The following is a 22553-nucleotide window of genomic DNA, read 5'->3' on the forward strand; positions in this document are numbered from 1 at the left end:
GTGCGTTGGCCACTATACATCATGTGTCCCACTAAACACTTCCAGCAACTTCTCCAAACCACTGTCTCAATGCTCCGGCCAACACTCCTGGCAACTCTCTGACATCTCTAACGACAAGGTAATATCTGAATGGGAACTGCTCCATATACTTGTACCTCACGATCTTGCCCTCGGGGGTGAACACAGCAGACTGCAAGTCCAAGATAGAGGTTTTCGCTTGGTCCTTCGCAGGCGCCGGCGGCTGGGCACCTGGGCTGTCAGATGGCGCTGGTACCGGTACGAAAGGAGCAGCGGCCGAGCTATCGATAATGATGAAGACGATCATCACACGCTCTTCTTGTGCTTTGCGAACAAGGCGCTGGATCTCGGCATGGTCATCGCAAAGACCATCACTGACGATGAGCATCAATTGCCAGAGGTCTTCACCTGCTGAACTTGATCCTTTTTGACGAGCATCCTTGAATAGCTCAAGACTCTTGTCAACCAGACCACGGACATTTGTTTTCTTAGCATCGAAACCGAATTGCTCGAAGACGCGTACACCCGCTTCGGAAGTGAATGGCTTGTCAAAGTCATGCGCGACGTTCACTTCGTCCCCGAAGCCCACGACGCTGACTTCACCAACTTCCAGCATCGATAGCGAGCGGGTAACTAGTGTTAGGGTTTTGAGTGCGAGACCACTTGCACCACTGTCGGCCATACTGCCACTGTTGTCTAACGCAATCATGACTTGGTAGCTCCTCTTACTTGGCATACTGCGTCGTAGCCAGATCTTGTCCCGCTTGTAGCCTGAAGCGATATAGGGGATGATGCGCTTTAAGTTGAGCCGCTTTCCCGTGCGGAAGTCGCCGCGGAGCTTTGTAGCGAGAGTTGGCGCGAGAATGAGGCGGAGGTGTTCTGTGAGTTGTTGGGAAAGCGAATGCGTCGACGCTTCGTGAGCCAGCCAGAGGGCACGTGCGGACGTGGGGTCCATGGCGGATGGTTCAAGGTGAGTGAGCGAGAGCTGGGCTTCAATGTTGTCTGCAGAGGACACTGTAGAAGAAGTGTCATTGTCAAGTTCGACAGCATCAGCCATGTCTTCGTCTTCTTGGTCGGGGAAGGGTCTTTGTTCGCCGACGAAAGCTTGCGGTTGACCTTCCATAGCGTTCGACTGCGGCTGCTGAGCTTCTTCGTCTTGATCTTGCGTCTCAGGCTCCTCCATCTCGGTGTCTTTATCAGCTTCCATCATCTCTTCGTCCTTGTCTTCCGGCCGAGTCGGCATCTTATCTTCCTCTTCGTTCATTGGAAGCGCCATGTCGTGATCCAGAGTTTTCGCTTGGTCCTCTGTCGCGGTACCCAATGCTTGTGTATCAGCTTGCTGTTCTTCATCGCCGAGATGCTCAAAGTCCGCGTCAGCCATGTCGATCTCTTTGTCTATCTGCTGAGCCTGCTTTTCATCCTTCTCCTGGGCGTCTTGAATCTGCTTCTGTTGATTGTACCACTTCTCAAGCACATCGCCCAGCTTTTTGAAAGATTGCGTTTCTTTCGACTCCTCAGGCTGCTCTCCGTGTCCGCCGGCGTCTGGTGCGGCTGTTTGTCCAAGCTGCCCGTCTTCGGTCGTTGGTGCTTGTTGCTGTTCGGCAGATTCTCCCTCTTGACCTTCGTCCTGGTTTGCGGCACTTGCGGAAGCTTGCTCATTCTTGTTCTTGTGTGCTTCCTCGTTGGCTTCGGTACCTGCACCAGCTTCGGCATTGGGATCGGCTTGGTCGGTATCTTTCTGATCACGAACTTCATCTTCTGGCATGTTTTCATCTGGAAGAGGAATGGCGTCATCGTCGTCCATGGGCTCGTCACCTTCATCTCCTTGCTCTCCTTCTGGCTGTTCCTCATCTTCAACATGGCCAGTCGTGTCTTTCTCATCCTCGCCTTCTTGCTCAGGGCCAATGTCTTCCTCCATGGTATCTGGCTGGCCGGGATCGACCTCCGGATCCATCTCGTCTTCAGGCAGATCGTCACCCATGTCCATATCGCCAAGATTGTCGTCTTCTTTGCCTTCGTCGTCTTGACCATCCATGTTCAAGTCTTCTGGTAAGTCCAATGTCTCCTCTTCCTTTGCGTGGGGATCCATCTGCTCTTTTTCACCAGCACCCACGTTCTCTTCCTGATCCTCGCCTTCCATCTCCATGTCTTCCTCTTCTCCTTCGCCCTCTTTCTTTTCATCTTCTGCTTCTTCCTTTTTGTCCTCGCCGCTCTTTTCTTCCTCCTTCTTCTCGGCAGCAACCTGCTCTTCTTGGTCTTCGGTTCCTACGTCGTCTTTTCCTTCTTTGTCCTTGGCGTCATCTTCCTTGCCTCCATCGTCCCACATTTTCTCGTCTACAGCACTAGGGCCGAGATCATCGACACTGCCAACTTCGCTTTGCGCATCGTCGTCTCCTTCCTCACCAGACTCGTCGCCCTTATCTTCCTTCTCTCCTACCTCCTCTGTCTCACCCTCCATCTCTTGCTCGCCCATATCGACTGCATCTTCCTGTTCTTCGATACTTCCCTCACGTTCGCCCTTCTGCTCTTGTGCCAGATCCTCGAGATCTTCGTCGTCCTCGATGTCTTTGGAGATATCTTCAGCGCCTTCTCCTTCACCAAGGCCAGTACCAGACTCAAGCTTGTCATCTTTGCCCTTCTGCGGATCATTCGACTTCTCTGGAGGTTGACAGAAACCTTGCGTGCCGATTTGGATGAACGACTTCGAGAGGCGGTGAAGTAGGTTTGCAGTGGATGCATGTAGAGCGTCGAAACGGTTGACGATATACTTGTGCGTTGCCACGTATTGGTCTAGAATGGGCTTGACGGAAGTGAACAAAGCGACTATCCCTTGTAAGTTCGCATCCTCATGAAGATGTTGCATCTTGTCGAGAAGGGTTTGCAAGGTTTCACTGATGTGAGGAGCGTGCAGGGCCATCAGCGCAGCTGAAAGAGCTTGCTCCTCCTTAAGGAGCCAGGACGCGTCATCCGTTGAGGCAGGAATGCCCGTCATTGCAGTCTGCACATCTTGCATTGAACCGAGGACGAGATCCAGAGAAGTGAGTATATCTTTGGCATGAGCCTCAACTGATATGCGCAGACTGTCGGAAGATCGTACAGCGTTGGTAGCAGGATAGCAGAATAGGAACGGTTCGACCTGCTGAAGTACAGTCCTCGCAATGTCGCTGTTAGTAGCGTAAACGCCGAAAACTCTCTGAAGTTCTGATAGGAAAGTTTTGACGGAATCGTTGACTTCTTGGTAAGCCAAGGACTGTACGTTGAGCGGCAGCTTTGGCGATTTGTCGTATGCATCAGCAAGGCCTTGGGCAGTGCTGGCCCAAGCGCGCAAGTCGCGGATCAACGCATCAAGCTCAGTCGTCTTCCCAAGCCTGGCTTGCGCATTCACTACGTCGCTTGCAGTTTGGAGCATGGCAGCGAGCCAACGAAGCTGCGGCTGTACGAAGCCTGATACATCTACGTGTTCTGATACCAGTGTTGATTGGTCGTGCTCCAATTGGCACAGGTCGGCGACAAGCGCCATTGGCGCATTGATCAGTTCAAGACTGCGTGCAGCCTTGCTGAGCACATTGCGCTGCCGGATAGAGGCATGCAACAAGCCCTCCAAGTAACCAATACTCCTTGAAACATCGTTTGCGGTCAGATCACCAGAGTGTTCCCTAGTAACTGCGCGGACCTGAGGCATAATATTGAGAGCTTTGTGTAGATGATACTCAGCAGCATGACCAATGCTCTCACTCCCTTTCACCAGAGATATAGTTGAGAGTATTGTCGAAAGCTCATCCTGCTTTGCTAAGGTGTCCACACTCAGGTTTGAGTTGATACCCATCTGCCGCAGCAGTTTCATCGTATCGGCATAGAGCTTGCGCTTCTGGGTCTTGAGATGTTGCACGGATGCCTTGTTTTCCTCTGTGAGCGTAGTGGGTGTAGCCTTCTGTAGCTCGATGATAGAGCCTGAGAGGTCAGTAATAAATTCGCTGATGTATGATGCGCCGTCAACAGTGGCAGTCTTTGGCGTTGTGAGATTGCGCATCATCGAGACCGTGACAGCAAGATTCTTGAAGCGAGTAGGTCTCTCATCCCATCCGGGAATTTTGGTTGCGCAGAGTTCTAGCGCCTTAGGGTTCGTAACAGTGATGACATTCTCCAAAGAGATGTCATGCAGCAGATGACTTTCATCTGGGAAGCCTGCGTTCATTATACCAGACACAGGACGATTAAGCAATGCTCTGAACTTGCGGACAAGTTTTGTCAACTTGCGATGATTAGCTTTCGCACTTTGCTTCAAGACCTCGATGTTCGTATCTTTCCAGCTTGCAAGCTTAATGACATCGGTGATTTGCTTTTCCAGGGCTTGGCGACCTTTGGTAAGAGTTGCGTGCACTGGTTTCTCAAGACGCGAGTAGTAGGCGAGGAAGTTGTCTAGTGCAGCATGCACAATCGTGAAGGCATCGACATCTTGCATGCGCATAGCTGCGTGTTGGCGAAGCTGTCTTAAAAGCTTAATTCGCTGCTCGAAATGACCAAGCGTGGTCGCCTCGAAGAAACCTTCCAAAGACTTGAGTAAGTTCTTGACATGCGTCTGCAGGCTCTTCTCATCCTCGCTGCTCTCTGATGCAGCAATGATCGTTTCATACGCGACAAAGAACCAACTCTTAGCATCGTCACGGTATTTTTCCTCTTCCATGTCGAACAGTCGAGCCCAAGTGGTAAGTTCAAGCTCTCTCCAGCTGACTAGGAGCTTAGTAAGATCGTCAAATACGTTCGCGGTATTGTATTCTTTGCTGGCGACTTTCTGCCATTCATGCATGTAAGCATAGAGTTTCTCAGCCTTGGTGATGAACTTTGCGACTGGGTCGACATGCCGGAATTCAAGTGCTTCATCGCACGTGCGTAGAACCTCGGAGAGGGTCGCGTGTTCAGGCCAGATTCTGCGGATCTGGCGGTAACGCGCCTGAATGCGGTGAATAATTGTGATGAGACGCTTGGCTTCCGAAAGATTGGCATCGAAGTAGAAATTGTAGGTTCTCGCTGTGCTGGCGGTTGACAGCGCGTTGATCTTCTTCTCTAGCGCGAGATAGATGGTCGGCAAGACGTCTTCGTGCTTGCTACCATGGCTCTTGCTACCCGATATACGATCGAGTTCCGTAGCACACCACTCTAGTAGCGCCTTGATGGAGTCCGAGGCGTCCCTGCCCTGAACGAAGAGCTCGGCATGTAAGTTGGCAAGTCTGATGGCATAGTCGCGAGAATTAGAGGGCAATCTGGTTGGCTTGATCTCGTCCTCCTGGTCTGCGTCGTAGTCCGGAAACAGTGTCGGGTCCTCGTCAACTTCGTCGTCATCCATTCCACGATAAGTGTACAGACTTGAGTTTTGCGCTTCTTTCTCCTGGTCTTGAACTAGCTTGGTTTTCCAATCACTGTACAAGCTAGCGAACAGATCATGCAGTAGATTTCTGGCTACAGGTGTAGTCATAGCAGCCGGATCAGTATTGCTCAGCACGAGCAAGTAATTCAAAGTGTGCCACCTGAGGTCGATAGCATGTTCGCGCTGAGCCAGGCTTTCTTCCATGGTCTGCAACACCGATTCCGATCTCTCCATTGGCTTGGATCGACCGAAGAAAGGCGTCTGCGACGATATGTATGCCAAGCTCTTGGTGACATTGCTCTCGACATTTTTCTCTTCTTCTCTCTGACCCATGTTAAGGCCAATCTGCAGACAGGCGAGAAAGCCGACTGCGATATCTGTGATGTCGTCATATCCCCGATATCCTTCCGTGAGTCGCTGGATAATTCGAAGGATGTTTTGCTGCAAGGTGATGTCATGGGCCGCTTCTTGTACTGACATTGACTGGTTCAAAAGAGGTTGAATAGTGCTTAGCAAGTTCGTAAACTCGCCTTGAAGATCATCGAGCTCGGACATAGCAGGTCGAACGATAGCTGGCACAGGTGGCTCTTGACCCATGTTGTTGATCACATCCTCGACTTGTCGGATACGGAAGCTTGTGTCTTGTCCAGTAGAGTCAACCTGGAACATCCTCAACGCACCAAGTGCTTTCAGAAGAGAACTTTTCTCCGCGGTGAACATATCGCGTTCGATCATAGGTCTGAGTGCGGGGTCGTGTGGATAATTTGGGACATACAACTGTAAGCCCAGAAGACCCAAGTGAATCCACGCTGCTGAGTTGACAACAGAATCGGGCGATCGGGCGCAATTTGCGATGCCAGCCTCTAGAGTCGATCGATAGACATCGGGAATATTGGCACCCGAGGATACTATAGCAGAGCCTCCACTCGCCATCTCAACAACTATGTTGGAGTGCGATGAGATGATCTCATTATAAATATCCTTGTAAAGTAGGTCCAGCGCGACATTTTGGTCTTTCGTTATGCGGCCAGCATCAAGTGATACCTGTTGGGAGAGGACTTGTAATTCTGTCTCGAACCGGTCGAGCTGTGCCAGCTGAACTTCATCAGCACCATATAGTTTTCCAAGTACTGCAGTGTGGAATCGGCCTTGAAGTACCATAGCGTTCGCTGACTTGCGCGTCAGCCCGAGATGGCGATACAACTTGGTGAAATGCACCGATCCATGATAAGATCGCCCAAACGCGAGATCTACGAGTTTGGTTGCACGTCGGGCAAATAGGGCTGACTTTGCGCGGGTGTTTACAACAGCTGCTGTAAGCGATACATCCCGTTCGGTATCGGTATCGTCACGCGCGATGTCTAGGAACTGACAGAGACCCTCAAATTCGTCCTCGAAGTATGGAGTGATCAACATGTTGTCTTCGCCAATGTTCTGCTCCAGATCATGAATCGCTATACTGAGACCTGTGACAAGTTCCTTGGCATCTACTTGATTCTTTCGAACGAGGCTTAAGGAGCTAGCGACTCTTTCGCGTAGCTGTACCATCTCATCCACGCGTAGAGTTGACTGCCACATAACCGCATCAAGTCTGTCAGCCAAACTTTCCAGTTCCAAGATAGCATTCAGCTGACTGTGGGTCGTAGGCGTAGAGGCTTTGAAGACGCGCCAGATATGTTCCATGCCCATGCCAGTGGTGAGCTGAACGTCAGACCCAAACACAGCGATCTGCTTGGAGAGTGCATTACTCATAGATTGTATGAGAGAACCTGATTCCCCAGCTATGGCGGGAGTAGCTGATGCCAACATCTTCAGATATGTCTGGAAAGTGGCACGATCGAACGTGGAGGCAGTAGTGAGAGCGTGGAAGGCCCAGAACAACGTTCGCAATGGCTTGAGGAAAGCAATGTCGAATTGATGATCTTGCTGAAGCGCATTCCAAAAGCCTTCCGCGACTTTGACCATACCTTGCCAGTATGCATGCAGGAACGCCGGCAGCTTCTGCCTCTCTTTGCGGCGTTCGAATCGAGCGGATGGGAGGTCTTGGATAGCCTGTTGCATGTTGTACAGATCAAACATGACCTCGTACATGGACGCACTCCAGACATTCAGTGTTCTCGATTCTTCCGTATGATTGAGTAACAGCTCGTTGTTCAAGGGATGGTAAGAACGTAGTCTTATCAGCTCCTCTGTTCCTAGCTTGTTGTAAACCTTCGTCGCATGTGGTTTCCATGTTGTCTCCAGGAACCCAGAAAATTGCTGAATTCGATGATCGATACCTGTTTGGACTACCACGGGTGATGGCTGTGTGTAGTCATGATCATTGGCTCGATTCGGTAGCACAGAGGAAGTCAATACAAGACCTTGTCGTGCTTGCTTGGTAAAACCTGCCAACAAGTCGTTGTCCTGGAGTCCCAAATGCTCGAAACGTTGTTCCAAAGTTGCCGACAGATGGTCTTCGTGTTCTTGAAATCGGCGATACCGGTACATAGTGGAGTCAAGCGGATATTGTACCACCGGTCGGTCGTTTTGAATAGCCTTATCATCGCCTTCTAGCAAAAATATCTCGACAGCTCTGTTCCGCATTGCTCTTGACAGCTCTCCGTATTTCGAATCCATGGTCATAAAAATACGGAAGTTTGGGTGTGGGCGCACGATGCGTGCTTCGCCATCATCTGTGGAATGTTCGTTGATTGAAAGGTAGCCGTTGGGCTCCAGTAGCGAGTTCAATCGATCCAAAACAGCGCTTGAGCACAGGTTTGCGTTGTCAAGCACGAGCCATTTGCCCTGCTCAAGCGAGCGGATAAGGATTCCATCGACCCATTGAAAACGTGCGCCATCGATTTGTTGATGGGAAGCCTGGAGTGACGAGTGCAGCTTGTGGGCCAGCTCAGACGCTTCAGGGCTGAGTCCTGCAAGGCTTTCGAGAAACTGTACCGCACCACCACTGTCGCTCGTAAAGGAGCTAGCCTGAAGATGTTCCAATAGTCGAAGATGCACGGCCGAATGTGTTGTGCTGGTCGCGAGATGTCTTCGGATGATTTCTTCCGCCTGCCCAAGGTATCGATGGACTTCCCGTGTGGGGTCCAACTGCTCATACCCACCAACCAGATCCATGGCGTCAACATCTGCGTTCATGGAGAAGGTGATCAGGTCCGTACCGACAAAGCTTGCTAACTGATTGATCATAGCAGTCTTACCCGAGCCCGGTGGACCAACGATGATGACTGGCCAATTCTGCTTGACGCTGACCAAAAGAGCTTCCATTGGACCTAGCTGCGAGGAGCGCAGGGTTGACATAGGATCTGGTCGGGTCAGTGCAGTGTCGCGTGGTAGCAAGCCTAGGCCGACTTGAATAGCCTGTGTGCTCAGATTGTGGAAGAGACTGATGCGTGGCTGGTGGACGCCATACTGGCTCTCAAATACTCTATGTAGCCGGACACGATCGCTCTCTGAGCGGAAGCGCTGGGCGAAAATAGTGTCCAAGAAGTCGCGTGCTGAACCTGGAAAATCTTTCGAGGTGAGAAGCTGCAGCCAGCGTAGGGTATCACGCAGGTTGAATTCCCAAGGTGCGCCAAGGGTACCGAATGCGCGTCGATTGACCACTTGGTCGTCCAACTCTGCCACAAATCGGATAAGCTTAGCCACTTCGTGCTCCTCGATGCCAGGGAAAACCTTATTACAAATGAGGGTAAGGTCTTCTGGACGGAAAACGTCGGCATACACGACAGTAAATCGGTTGACGAAGGATGCGGGTAGTCCCTTACGGCCACCGCCCTGGTGGTGCGGATTTTGCGCGGCAAAGACCCTAAAGTCTTGGTGCTTATGAAATGTTTGGTCCAGCTCGGAGATATAGACCTCCCCACGATGATCAAGGACGGCGTTGAGACCTTCAAGTACGGACTGTGACGCCAGGTTCATCTCGTCAAGAAGTACCCAATCACCATTCTTCATGGCTTTGAGGAACGGCGCGTCACGCCAAGCGAAAGTACCGGCAGAGCCTCCTTCGACAGGCACGTCTGATCCGAATAGATCCATAAGGTCCGTTTGTTCGGAAAGATTGAGACGCGTCAAAGGCTTGCCGATAGCTTTAGCCAGGGCAGTGACTAGCGTAGTCTTACCCACACCAGGATTACCCTCCAATAAGATTGGCTTTGGAAGCTGTAGGGCGCGGATCACACGCATCGCATTGGAACGAGTTGTCGGTGCTTCCAGCGCGAAGTTCGACGCCTGCGAGGCTGCCGACGAGAACTTGGGGATAGAAAAAGATCCCAATCGGAAGGAATGCTCAGTGCTCGCAATGTCAATGGCTCCAAAGTACATGGGTGCGATGTCTTGACCCAGGAGCTTGCTCAGGTGATGCAGACATGACGTCTTCTCGTCATCGATCGTGGCTGCAGAGATGGCAAGCAAGCCTGCTGGGTTGGCTCCAAGTGTATCGATGAAAACCATTGCCGCACCGTGAACGACACCGAATATAGGATCGTCGTGCTTCATGTCGTTGATGAAAGACACCCATGCTAGAGTGTCACGAATTGATATCGAAGATGCGACGGACGTGTTGTACTTGTCGTTGAACCACTGTGAGAATGAAACGATGGCCCCAGCGAAGTGACTTAGGCTAGGCTTCAACTTCGATCGTACGATTTCCAGGATGTCATCAAGATCTGACATTGCAGGAACCCATATCTCCGTGAAGCGATTCCGAAGGGCTGGCGAGAGCTCTTTCTTACCATAATCTCCACCTGGGTTCATAGTTGCAAGGAACTGAAATCCGTCGCTAGCTGTAATGTGCGAGTCAACAGGACCCTTCTCTGCAAGCAGTAGACTCCGTGAAGGTTCAAGGACACTGTTCAGACGCTCGAGAACAGAGTCATCAGCTAGAGAGATCTCATCAAGGAGGAAGTAGTGACCTTGTTTCATCGCATGTACCAAGCTACCATCTGCCCATTCAAACAAGGCACTGGCCTTAGCTCGGCCGACCAGTATAGATTTGCGAACCTCGTCAGGGAAAGAATCAGGCGATTCTTTCGCGACTTTATCGTACAACGCCATAAGTTCTTCGGAGCCCAGCGAAGTCGGATCGCTCTGCAGGCTTTCGCTTGAGATTCCGGTGAGTGCCTGGAGCACCTGCTCCCTCACAGAGTCTTCGATGGCAGCTCGGTTCCTGATGGGTCGTTGGGCACCTATTAAATCGCCAGTCTCTGTGTTCTGGTGTGCGTTGACGATGTGAAGTCGATTGTTGAACTGATCAGCGAGCAGTTGGCAGACGGTCGTCTTTCCACAACCCGTCTCTCCAATAAGTAGGACGGGTTCATTGTTACGGATAGCATGTGCAACAAGGACAGAAAGGCGACGCATCGCGCGTGTCCAAACAACAGCAGTGTTGACTTTGGTCACACCATTGCTAAGTCCCTCAATATTCGACAAGCTGTCGGGACTGAACAACCGCTCTTCGTCAATCGTCACTTTGGGGCCCTTCTCGCTCATCACGGTTTCTAGGATCTTCTTGACAGCGACTCGCTCTTCCTCTTTGCGCACACGCTCTGCAAGAAGCATGTAACCATTGTTTGCAAGATCCTGCACGGTGTCTGCTTTTCGTTGTGCCCATCTGAACAAGTCTCGTAGCGTTGCGAAACTCTTCTGCTCAAAGATGCGATTCTCTTGTCGAAGTGTAGAAAGTTCCCGATAGACTTTCACGATCCGTTTACACCATGTTTCCGGGATCATAGTGCGGCGATGTAAAATTTCAGTCAACTCTTCTACCGGTATGTCGTCGAAGTGTAGTTCCAGAAATCGGTTACGGAAAGCTCGTGATAGAACTTTGCGTCCTCCATACAATCCAGCCGGATTTTGCGTGGCAAAGAGCATGAAGTCCTCATGCGGCCGAACAACTTCCTGTGTTTCCGGAATGAGAAGTTCCCGGTTGTCGTCGAGCAGGCGATTGAGGGCTTCCAGAACGTCTGTGGGTGCCAAGTTGAGCTCGTCTAGGACAATCCAGTGGCCTTCACGAAGTGCTCGCACCAGAATACCTTCCTGGAATGTGAGCTTTCCGTCAGCACCAGAGATATACGAGCCCAAGTACTCTTGCAAGTCGGTATGCTCATGATTGTTGATACGGACGAACTTGTTCCCTGATCGTTTGGCGAGATATTCGATCATACTTGTCTTACCGGACGAAGTAGGTCCTTGAATTAACACTGGGTACTTTCGTGTAGAAGCGGCTCGGATGAGGTTGTTCATGTTGCGTTGAACAAAAGGGGTGATGATGTAGTGCGACTGCTCTTCCACATCATGTACACCTTGTCGTAGCCAATAGTGGCCTTGTCTGACGTAGCCTCGACCATCCGAAGGTTGCTGAAGGGGCTTTCCGAGCTCAGCCTTCATGGAAGCTTTTTGAGGGAACAGGTGTTTGGTGATGAGTGGCGCGACTAGGTCTTCAGAAGCCTTTCCTAGGAATGTCAAGAAACTCATGTGGAAACCTTCATACAAGGCTCGACGGAGGGTGCAGAGAGGTGCAATATCCCTGGCGTATGACAGTGTTCGTGTCAATGTTCGTAGACTGAAGTGAGCTTTTTGGTCAGCGCCATCCACGAGCATATTGGCTTTGGCGAGCCTTTGGATGTCGAGATACAGTGTAGTGACATCGCGTGCTACTCGTACTATTGCTGGATCTGTCCCATCACCACCCAGATACTTCTCCACAATATTGCGCAAGCTCTTCTCATCACTGTCTGGACTCTCAACATAAAGCTCCGTGAACCGTGATCGGATGCCTGGCGGCAGATCCTTCTTGCCTACATCGGTTGCCGGGTTCATCGCGGCGAACACTCTGAAGTTGGGATGCGCGACCACTCGTTCAACGTTGCCAGTCTCTGTTAACAGTATCGATGGATTTCCATCTGGTCCTCCGCCCAAGAGATCAGTAAGCGCCTCTAAAGTATCTGAGGATGCCAAGTTGATCTCGTCGAGAAGTACCCAGTCACCATTCCTGACTGCCTTGACGATATTGCCTTCCAGAAAAGAGAAAGCAAATGCCTCTGAGCCACCAGAGAGCTGCGCCTCTAGGTCATGGAGGTCAGTTGCGAATTTCTCCCATCGAGCAGTTGGAAAGTTGACAGGTAATGAGTCCATCTTCCGCTTCTTCTTTGGCTGACCACCGTCGGGATCTGGGGACGACGTTTGTGATTCGTGCGACTTCCGGGCGGCGTCTACCATCTTCAGTGCCTCGCGCCAGAGTGCACACACGCGCTTCCACTCGCCTCTTGCGACGCGTTTCCCGAGCATTTCCATGAACCGTAGATTCTTCTTTCTCGAGAACGTAGTATCAAAGATCTCATCAAATTCGTCCTTGAGGGGAATTACTAGGCTGCGCACATTGACAGGTTTGAATCCACCAAGCAAGTCGCCACTCTCGCTTTGCTGTGACAGATTGAAAGCTACCAGTTTTCGGCCAAGCTGCTCAGCCAGATACTGAATGCATGTAGTCTTTCCAGTTCCCGTCTCACCCACTAATAGAAGTGGCTCTTGGCGATCGACTGCTACAGCTACCTTCTCGAGTAGCCGTAGAGTGTAGTCGTTGGTTGAAAACGGTCGCCCTGAGCCAAGTTTCTTCGAAGACTTATGCTTGGACAGTCTCGCTCGTCCGATTTGGATAGTACCAGATGCCGTGATCTTCGAAGGTACCTGAAGCTTGATTTCACGATTTCGTAGTAGGTGATCACGTCGCTGGGGATCGATATGTAACTCTTCAGCCACACATGACATGACCTTCAGCCGTGCGCTCTCAGTGCGGAGACTTCCCGCAAAGCAGTCGAATGCCTCCATGAATATGTCGTCCTTTTGTGCGTTGTTGAAAGATGCACTTTGTCCAAGAAGCACCGCTATCCGATCGCACCACTTGAGCAAATCTCGTGGCGTCATGGCTCGAAGCGACGTGCCGTTCTCGGATGAGAACTTTGCATCTGAGTACAGCTCCACCAATCGCGCATAGACTTCCATGATTCCGGAAAGGTGTTTCTGCAGCCCAGGATACTTGGCGTGTATCACTTGGCGGAATTCGTCCAATTGTGGCATTTGCACAGTAATTGAGTTCCAAAATCGATGACCGATCATACTCTGACGGGGTATGATCTCTTGGCCCCGTGGATTGAGGGTGCTTCGCATGGTCGCGATGATACGGAAACCACGTGCCGCTCGTATGGTCTCTCCTCTGCTAGGTATGAGCAGCTCACCACGCTCGATGAGCGGTAGAAGGGTGCTGATGACCTCGTTTGGTGCTCTATCGAGATCCTCAATGAAGATCCATCTTCCTTCTCGAACAGCCGTAGTAAGCACACCTGCGCGCCATGCGAATGTTCCCGGTTTGGCTCCGGTTGTGTACATGCCAATTAATAGTTTGGCGTCGCTCTGTTCATTCAGATGGAGGGTAACCATCTTATCCAGCTTGTTAAGTTGCCATGCGAAATGGCGGGTAAGAAGCGTCTTGCCTGAGCCTGCGAGTCCAGTGAGTAGGATTGGGCTAGATTCAAGAAGTCCATAGGCGATTTTCTTCAGGTTCTGTTCTGTAGTAGCTGTCGGAACCAGCTCAGTAGGCCTCTCCTGGGATGGTGCACCGTCTAATCGAGGCAACAGGACACCATTGACGTTGACCGTATATGGTGACAGGTCTTGTTGCACAGCTATTGCCTGAGTCACATCAGTGGAACTGGTCTGGCTCAACTTCTTTTGCAAATCTTTCCATCGCTTCTCTTCCCATAACGACAAGAACCGGTAGTCGATTTGTTGCCCTTCCCATGGGCCTTCAATCTCCCCGTCTCCAACAAAGTTCTTGATGATCTCTTGGGTTGCATAATCCGCTGTGTGCGCGTAGATGCAAAGCGTCCGTATGGCCAGATACCGCACAATGCGGCTCGAGTGGTGGAAAAGGCTCTCTAGAGCTAGTGGTCGTACATAGTGGGTAAAGTTCTTGCAGTCGTAGCTGAGGAGTCGGAAGGTTCCCAACAGAACTTCTATTAAATCCGAATCCTGAATCGCTGTGGTCGCATGATTTGAAGCGTTAGATCCAATCACTGGCGAATCTGACGTATGTGATAGAAATCGTTCCACGTGCTCTGCGAGATGAGGCGCAAGTGGTAGTAATCGTCCAAAAGCTGCAACTTTCGCGTCGGTCTTCGCGCCAGACTGTATCCACCGCGCACATAGCTCTGTGAGGAGTCCACCATGTTGAACGAAAATATCGTCCGTCGATCCAGGCTTCAGCGCTTCGGTAACAAGCGCGTTAATATTGACCATTTCACCGGTCTTGCGAGTATTAATTGCTTCCATTTCTGCAAGGACTGATTCGTGATTCGCTTTCGGGGCGCCTTCCCATAGTTTCGACGCTTCAATATGCCCGGAAGGTGGTGTTGTGGCGGTGATGTCTGAGTGCCTCGAAGTTCTCTAACTTTTTTGCGGGTCTTTGAGAACGCCAAGACGGTAACCTGATTAGTCGTAATCCGCTCCGCAAAATCTCATGATGGCAGGCACGACCACAACGTGCAATCATCATTGATCCACGCCCTCTCGTCCAGCACAATGGCAGCACCAGCATCTCGCGCGCTCAGGCGCTGTATCTGCACCGCAAAGCAGTCCGCATACGTACGACCGACGATTGGCGCCACACAGCAGAGGATACAGCGGAGATGGCAATCAGATGCGGCAGCTCCGACCAACCCAAAGATTGCGACAATCGTGGACCAGATTAGCCAATTGACTCTGTTGGAGACTGCGGACTTGGTATCAACACTAAAGGTACGGATACATCAACGTGGGGCGGAGGTGGCGGTGGCAGACAGTCAACCGAATATTGGTGGCATGCGATGAAAACCCAAAGCGATATGCCATAATAGTCGTTCTGTCTATGTCTACTGACTTGGGTGCTGATTCTGGCACATTTGGAATTACGACCGCCTCCACCAGCACGCCAAAGCTCTACACGCATATATGCTAACATTTCGACCAAAGACCCGCCTGAACATCCCCGACATGCCCATGGGCGGATTCGTCGCTGGTCCCGGAGGAGGCGCAGGCCCCGCAGCCGCAGCCCCCGTCGAAGAGGAAGAAGCCGCCCCCGCTGCCCAAGAAAAGACCCTCTTCAACCTCAAGCTCGAGAAGTTCGACGCCGGCGCGAAACCCAAGGTCATCAAGGAGATCAAGGCCATGCTGGGGTTGAGCTTGGTGGACAGCAAGAAGTTTGTTGAAGGAGCACCTAAGATGATGAAGGAGGGTGTGCCAAAGGAGGAGGCAGAGAAGATTGTTGAGACCCTCAAGGCGCTGGGTGCTACGGTTGTTATGGAGTAGGGGACGGTGCAGAAGCGAGGAAGAGACGGACACTGTATCATAGCATTGCACATGGGCGTGTACAGATATGTTTGGAATGATCATGGATGTATTCAGTATACTCAAAACTCCAATAACAATGTGGGCGTCATAAGACAAGCCCGTGGTATCTCTGCCCTAACGCCTAGCTCATGCTGTGACAATACCTTTATGGATCCGATGAACGCCAGGAATCCGGATGAACTTCCTTCCGCATACTGTTCTAGGAGCCATTTCCAAATGACAGCATCTTCGAACTCTCGCTGTCTGCATCATTCCCTGAGTCCTCTTGTCTTGCAGTAATTAGAGACCCCGCAGAAGCCTCCGCGGCAGCCTTGGCCTTCTGCCAAGCTTCAATGCTCTCCCAGTCTTTGCTAGGGTCCTACCCAAAAGCAATGACCTTCCTCCTCTCCTCCGCATCTTCCCTTGCCGTGACATAGTCATCCTCGTTGATGTCGCTAGCCTCTTCCCACAGCTTCTCCAACTCCTCATACCCATCTCCAGGCACCGCCCAAATACTCTCCCGCATCCTCTTATGTCTCTCTCTATCCTCCTCAATTCTCTGTTCAATCTGCCGTTTATCCATCCTCTGCCCACCACTCCGACTTGGTAGTGTTGTGGAGCCATCTTTGGGATTGGAGGAATCGGTTGCCATAAATGGATGTGCAACCTCTCTGGACTTTAGAACAGCTTCAAGTTCTTGAACAGTTTCCTTCAACAGGATGGAGAGGTTCTCGAGGGTCTTCAGGACTTTGCGCACAACGCGGATGTTTGCTCCTTCTTCACCCACTACGCATTCGACAACCGCTAAGATGTCTCTTTGCAGCATGCGGACGTAGCCCATTGCGCTGGGATCTCCTGAGTTGTTGTCTTTTACGGCGTATTCGCAGAGGCATTCGATGAAGAACATGATGTTTGCGCGCGTGTTCATATTGGTGCGTTCGAGCTGTTCGAGAATGCAGGAATGAAGGTCTTCGTCCAGTTCGCGATTCTTGAGCGCGTAGAACGCGGCTTTTTGGAGGGAGGTATGCGATGCGCTGAGGTGAGAGAGTAGCGTTGTAAAGCGTTGGCGGACCTCGAATGGGTCGGCCATGATGAAAGCTAAGAAAGCGTTTGGCTACTACAAGCTTGCCGGTAGTATTGTCGGTATAGTGGTCGGGGTAGTGTGGAGCGATGTGTCTTGGTGTGCGATAGCCTGCGTGGAGTGGAGAGCTTCGAGAGCTGCGCGCGCATACCATCGGCCATGGTCATAGCTCAGGATTTCTTTAAGTGGACGTGGGGAAGGCCGCCGATCTCGCGCTCCAGTAACTCAGCAGTCATCTTCCTTCGCATTTGTCCAACACCACCACCCAGCAAGATCTACAGAAGACAGTATTGAAGATGGCAAGCGCACAGGAATCCAAGCCTCTTACATTGACCGTTCTCGGTTCAGGTAGGTCGATATTTACTGTTTTCATACGTTATTCCCAGCAAAAGACCACTCGGGCGCTGCGATTAAGTTTTGAAAGAGCCTATGGTTGTATCAATAGCACTGCGAGCCGTTTGTGTTTCTGAAATATACTCGCCTCACAGAACTCAACCCTCAAGCCCTTCAACGTCTAACGCGTCTGTAATGGTGCTCGAACCCCCACTAACACAACCCCAGGAACAATGGGCATAGCGATAATGGGCGGCGTTATGTCTTCCCTGGCCTCGGCCAAAACTAAAGCCTCCCTCGACCCCTCTTCGGCCCCCAAAGACGTCCCTAACCTTTCCAACTTCATCGCTTGCGACCAATGGGCCCCCGCTGAACAAAACGTCCGCAAGGCACTCGGCCACTACAACTTCCCTCTCCAGACCCTCACAAACCAGAACCTCAAGGGTGTTCAGGAAGCAGACATTGTTCTACTGAGCTGCAAACCGCATGGCTTCAAGACGATACTAGGTGAGGAGGGTGTGAGGGAGGCGCTCAAGGGCAAGGTGCTTGTTAGCATTCTGGCCGGTGTGACTAGGGAGCAGATTGAAGCGTTCCTGTACCCAGATGGTCCTGAGAAGACGGAGAACGCTTGCCGTGTCGTAAGGGTCATGCCCAACACGGCATCTTTCGTTGGGGAATCCATGTCTGTGATTCAGACCTCGGATCCACCACTCAGTGAGGCACAGTACAAGCTTGTCGAGTTCGTCTTCAGCTCAATTGGCCGCGTTACGAACCTTCCTCCAGCGAACATGGATGCAGCGACTGCGCTGTGTGGTTCGGGCCCAGCATTCTTTGCGCTGATACTGGAGGCCGCGGCGGATGGTGCTGTGGCTATGGGCTTGCCAAGAGCGGAGGCACAGATGATGGCCGCGCAGACCATGAGGGGAACCACAGGACTTGTGCTGAACGGTGAGCACCCAGCTGTGCTGAAGGACAAGGTCTCGACGCCTGGGGGCTGCACCATCGGTGGTCTCATGTCACTCGAGGAAGATGGCGTGAGGGGCGCCGTCGCAAAGGCAATCAGGGAAGCTACTGTCGTAGCTTCGAGATTGGGTGGTGAACAAAAGGAGTTCGTCAACCACAGGCGGTAGATTTTACGGGGTTGACTAGCTTGATGTTAACTTCGTCTTGAACTAGATGTAAAAGAGTAAATGATACCACGAACAAACCACATCTTCACCATGCCGCATCGTTCAACTCGATTCAGGAATATCTTTTATTAGTATTAGCCTAAGCTAATGACAGAGCGTACAGCATTCACACGCTCTTCCACCCATCTTACCCCGCTCAGTTCATCAAAGGGTATAATACAAAGAAGTAGAGAAGCAGCTCAGCTCTCTTCCAGAATCCCCCAGGTTATCCACATTACCACTTCGAATTGCTCTTAGCCCAATCATTCCTTTATAGCACATAATAATGTCCATGTACGCAAGATCAAAAGAGCCATACTAGCGCCTCTCCCGCTCTCGCTCCATCATCTCACGTTCAACGTCGCCTTCAGTCCTTACACCCCCGCGCCTGGCCTTAGCATTCTTGCGCAGGCCGGCTGTGAAGAGGTTGGCGATGTTGTCATCACCAGTCGTTCCAGACTTCCTACGTTTGTCGCGGTGGGATGCAGGCCCCGTAGGGGGCTTGACGTCGGCTTTAGGACCCTTGGGAACAGGAGCTTCGTCATCAAAGTCATCTCTGCTGCGCTTACTAGACAGGGCTGAACGAGATGTCGATGACATACGCGAATGGATGGACTTGCTCGAACCGGAGGGTTTTTCAACGCGTTCACGACTGTCTCGCTCTCGGGCATTGCGTTCTCTTTCAGCAGCGTAGTGGTCCTGAGAAGTTTCCTTTTCCTTTGATGAAGGGCCGGTTGGGATACTCGCGGCCGAGCTGACACTGCTCTTGCGGCGGTGATCCCTAGCATCTCCACTACGTTCTTTATTGCGGTCGGCAGCCGGACCCTTGGGTGGCTGGAAAGCACGTGGGCCTGTTGGGGGCTGGGCCGGTGGGGGCATGACAGCGTTCTTCGAGCGGCCTTTGATGCTGAAGCCATTTGCTGAAGGCCCGGTCGGGGCGTTCAGTGGTGGAGACACAGCGCGTTTCTTCATCATTTGACCAACAACATCCTCTTCTTTCTCCGGTTGAGATGGCTTGTCTTTGCGTTCACGGTCATCATAGTCCCGTCGCTCGCGATCTCGGTCCTTGCGGCTACGACGCGAAGAGCGGTACTTGTCATCATCATAATCACGCTCGTCGTCTTCAGCTTCGCGATCGCGGCGCCGCCTACGCTCCTTGTCTTTGTCACGAGAGCGATCCTTTTCACGATCATAGTCATAGTCGCGGTCTCGTTCTTTACGGTCCTTGCGGTCTCTCTCACGCTCTTTGTCGCGTGATCGGTCGCGTGATCGGTCACGGCCACTCCTGTGTTTACGACGTGAGCTGCCGTCTGAATCCTTTTCGCCGTTGGCATACACCTCCTCGTCTTCGTATTTGTCTTCCTCGCGAGGCGACCGGGAGCGGTGGCGACGGCGATGCTCCTTGCTTCGGTCGCGATGTGATCGCGATGAACGGTGCTTGTCCTTGTCGCGACGGCTGCTACGATACTTGGAGTCTGCTGACGCAGTTCGCGTACGGTCACCTCGACTGCCCTTCTCATCGCGGTAGCGATCATCGTATTCCTCCTCGCGATCTTCATAGCGTGATGATCGGTGTTTGCGGTCTTTACGACTCTCATAGTCATCGTCCAATGGCGTGACAGATCTACCACGGTCATCACGGCGGGAGTTTCGGTCTGCTGAACGAGACCGCTCGCGCGGTTCTTCCCTCTCATCATCCCTCACTCTTGATCTTGACCTAGAGCGTGATGGTGAGCGTTCCTTGACGCGCATACTCTCATCGCGAAGAGGAGACCGTCTGTGTCATAGTCAGTCATTATTTATCCTGTATGTCTCACACGGATCTACTCACGATCGAACTCTCCGCTGAGGACTACCAGCGGCTACGTCTTGCGTAGACGCAATGCTCTTGGGCGGCTGCGGTGGAGCATATCGCCCGCTGTTCATGCGACTCGAAAACCCAGTGTTGGGTCGGCCTTCTCTCATCGCACGTGGTCCAGTTGGCGCGCCCGCAACGCCAACACCAATAGGCTCCATTGGCTGGCCTGTCAGAACCGTTGCAGCGCCATAAGCTCCGTTGTTGAAACCGCCACGAGGACCGTAGTTGCCATTGTATCCCATGTTCATGTTCATGGTGGGATCGAAAGGTGTATTGATGTGCTGATTCGGGAACTGATTCATCATTCCCTGGGCGAATGGCATACCATGGCCCATCATAGACTGGTTGAACTCCTGCATGTCTGCATCGCCAGAGTCTACGGTCTGTATAGGCTTCAGACCACCGTCTTGCGCCTCATCATGTACAGCATCGCCTGTGTTGTTAGTATTTTCGGCAACAGCTCCGCTCGCGACGCCAGCACCGACGCCGTCTGCAGAGTTCGGCTGTTCAGTCGATACCGGAATACCGTCGCCGGTCTCCTTACCTTCCTCAGTGGGCTCTGCGGACGCCTTCGGCTGCTCACCCTCGACCTTGACCTCAGGGGCAGTGTTAGCGATTCCGTCAGGCGACTGGCCGTCACGCTGCGTAGGATGAATCGCGTCAGTTTTTGATATCCAAGTTTTGCCGATTCCCTTGAATGGGTTCGGTAGCTTTCGTTGATGGGTTGAACGTACGTTTTGCGAAGGACCGCCGCGACTACCCGGACGTCCAGGCGCATTCTGTGAACCAGGACCAAAGCCACCTTGGCTACCATTCCTGTTGTTTCGCTGAGGATTTGCTCCTCCTTGATTGGCATGGAAACGATTCTGGTTCTGGTTTGAGAAATTATTCTTGGGGAACTGGTTCATCATCTCGGGATATGCTCCAGATTGATTATAGCCACCCATCTGATTGGGCCCGCTGAAGTTTCCATAACCACCGCCCATGCCATTCCACCCATTGCCATAGCCACCACCATATTGCATCATGTTCATGGCAGACATATCGTTCATGCCCATGCCCATGTTCCCTCCAAAGTTGCCGTACATGCCGTTCATACTGTTGAAATCTGGATAGATGTTAGTGGCCTGCTGGATAGATGGGGGAGAATGCAAAAACATACCCATAGGATTCATGCCATTCCAGCCACCATTGGCCATCATGTTAGGCATGCCGCTCCAGGCCATACCGTTGTTGAAGCCACCCTGATTGGGAAAGCCGAAGCCCATCTGGCCTTGCATGCCGTTCATCGCCGGATTGTTGCCCATCATGCCATTTGCTCCATTCGCGTTCTTTTGCTCGTCGGTCGCGCCGTCTACAGCTGCCTGTTCGGTGCTTTTGGACGCGTTCTGGGAAGCCGTGCTACCACGTCGCTCGGCGTCGTTCTCAAGAGAAGCATTGTCCTAGCTTGGTCAGTAAAAGCAAAAGGTGGAATGGAAAGCATCTCATGTCATTGGCACGTGTGGCAACCATGTTTTGCAATTGTTTGACACCCGACGGTCTCTCTTTTGCTTGTCTTTTTCTTCTTTTCATTGTACAGTACCAACAGATCCAAGTGAAAACGGAAGGAAAGACATTGGGAACCTACCTCGTTCGGTTGGGCCGAGGCAGAGCCGGCGCGCTTTCCAGCCTCTTCCGCGTTCTCCGCAGAACCAGCAGCTTGTTCAGCGACGCCGTCCTCCGCCTTTAGTGTATCCTCAACACTGTCTACGGGTTTCTCTGCGCCATCGCCTACCGGCTGTACTTCAGGCGCGGCTGGTGTAACCTCCACGGGCGGGGTAGCTGCCTGTGCCGCGGCTTTGGCCTCTTCCTTCTTCTTCTGCTTTTGGAGCCACACTCTCATCGTATTTCTCAGAGACTTGTTCACTGTGCATGATTCGGCTTCGAGTGGTGAGTGGTCGCATGAGGGACACGTTGTCGGGAACTGAAGGTTTCCTTGACCTAAACCATGTCAGCACCTGTGATGGTCCGATCGCAGAGATTGTTGTACGCACATGATGAGCATATTGACTTGGCGCAGCAGATTAGTTTGTATGAGTCGAATGCAAGCTGGTTGCAAAGGGCGCAGAAGAAGTTCTTAGGGAAGACAGTGGTTGGGAGCGAACTGCACATATTAGTATTGGTCGTGCTAATTGGAAAAAGGCATACGTACAGCGCAAGCTCTCTCAGCTCGTCAGCGAGCGGTGCCGCCTTGGGATCCGCCGCGGGGTTGGCCATGGTGAGGTCCTACGGGTTCGCGACTTCGGGTAAGGCTGCCGTGTAAGAAGATGAATCGCAGTCTGCGCCGGGCTTTACTCCATTAACATCGAAGAGAGAAATGACAGACAA

General features: G+C 52.0%; 4 protein-coding genes across 4 annotated transcripts; 1 reads left to right on the forward strand and 3 right to left on the reverse strand.

The window, feature by feature from the left end:
* Window positions 1-31: 31 nt before the first annotated feature.
* On the reverse strand, window positions 32-15585 carry CC77DRAFT_1027172 (midasin; the record flags this gene model as incomplete). Its single annotated transcript, XM_018526357.1, has 2 exons — window positions 32-14454; window positions 15558-15585. 2 exons carry the CDS (start codon window positions 15583-15585, stop codon window positions 32-34), a joined length of 14451 nt encoding a protein of 4816 aa, XP_018391472.1.
* A 94-nt stretch (window positions 15586-15679) lies between these two features.
* CC77DRAFT_1015395 (hypothetical protein) lies at window positions 15680-17099 on the reverse strand. Its single transcript, XM_018524014.1, has one exon. It carries the CDS (start codon window positions 16833-16835, stop codon window positions 16125-16127), a length of 711 nt encoding a protein of 236 aa, XP_018391473.1. The 5' UTR covers window positions 16836-17099; the 3' UTR covers window positions 15680-16124.
* On the forward strand, window positions 17060-18719 carry CC77DRAFT_1015397 (pyrroline-5-carboxylate reductase). The gene has a single exon (XM_018524015.1). It carries the CDS (start codon window positions 17408-17410, stop codon window positions 18287-18289), a length of 882 nt encoding a protein of 293 aa, XP_018391474.1. The 5' UTR covers window positions 17060-17407; the 3' UTR covers window positions 18290-18719.
* CC77DRAFT_1056164 (hypothetical protein) lies at window positions 18647-22442 on the reverse strand (the record flags this gene model as incomplete). The annotated part of the gene is made up of 6 exons (XM_018527885.1): window positions 18647-20105; window positions 20160-21294; window positions 21349-21628; window positions 21814-22166; window positions 22220-22329; window positions 22378-22442. The coding sequence occupies 6 exons, from the start codon at window positions 22440-22442 to the stop codon at window positions 18647-18649; spliced, it is 3402 nt and encodes a 1133-aa protein (XP_018391475.1).
* Window positions 22443-22553: the final 111 nt, after the last annotated feature.

Source organism: Alternaria alternata, assembly GCF_001642055.1.
Source record: "Alternaria alternata strain SRC1lrK2f unplaced genomic scaffold CC77scaffold_1, whole genome shotgun sequence".
Classification (NCBI taxonomy): domain Eukaryota; kingdom Fungi; phylum Ascomycota; class Dothideomycetes; order Pleosporales; family Pleosporaceae; genus Alternaria; species Alternaria alternata.

Excerpts from the sequence above, each read along its gene's own strand:
- CC77DRAFT_1015397 (XM_018524015.1), top strand. The coding sequence starts at position 17,408 with ATGGGCGGCGTTATGTCTTCCCTGGCCTCGGCCAAAACTAAAGCCTCC.
- CC77DRAFT_1015395 (XM_018524014.1), bottom strand. The coding sequence starts at position 16,835 with ATGGCCGACCCATTCGAGGTCCGCCAACGCTTTACAACGCTACTCTCT.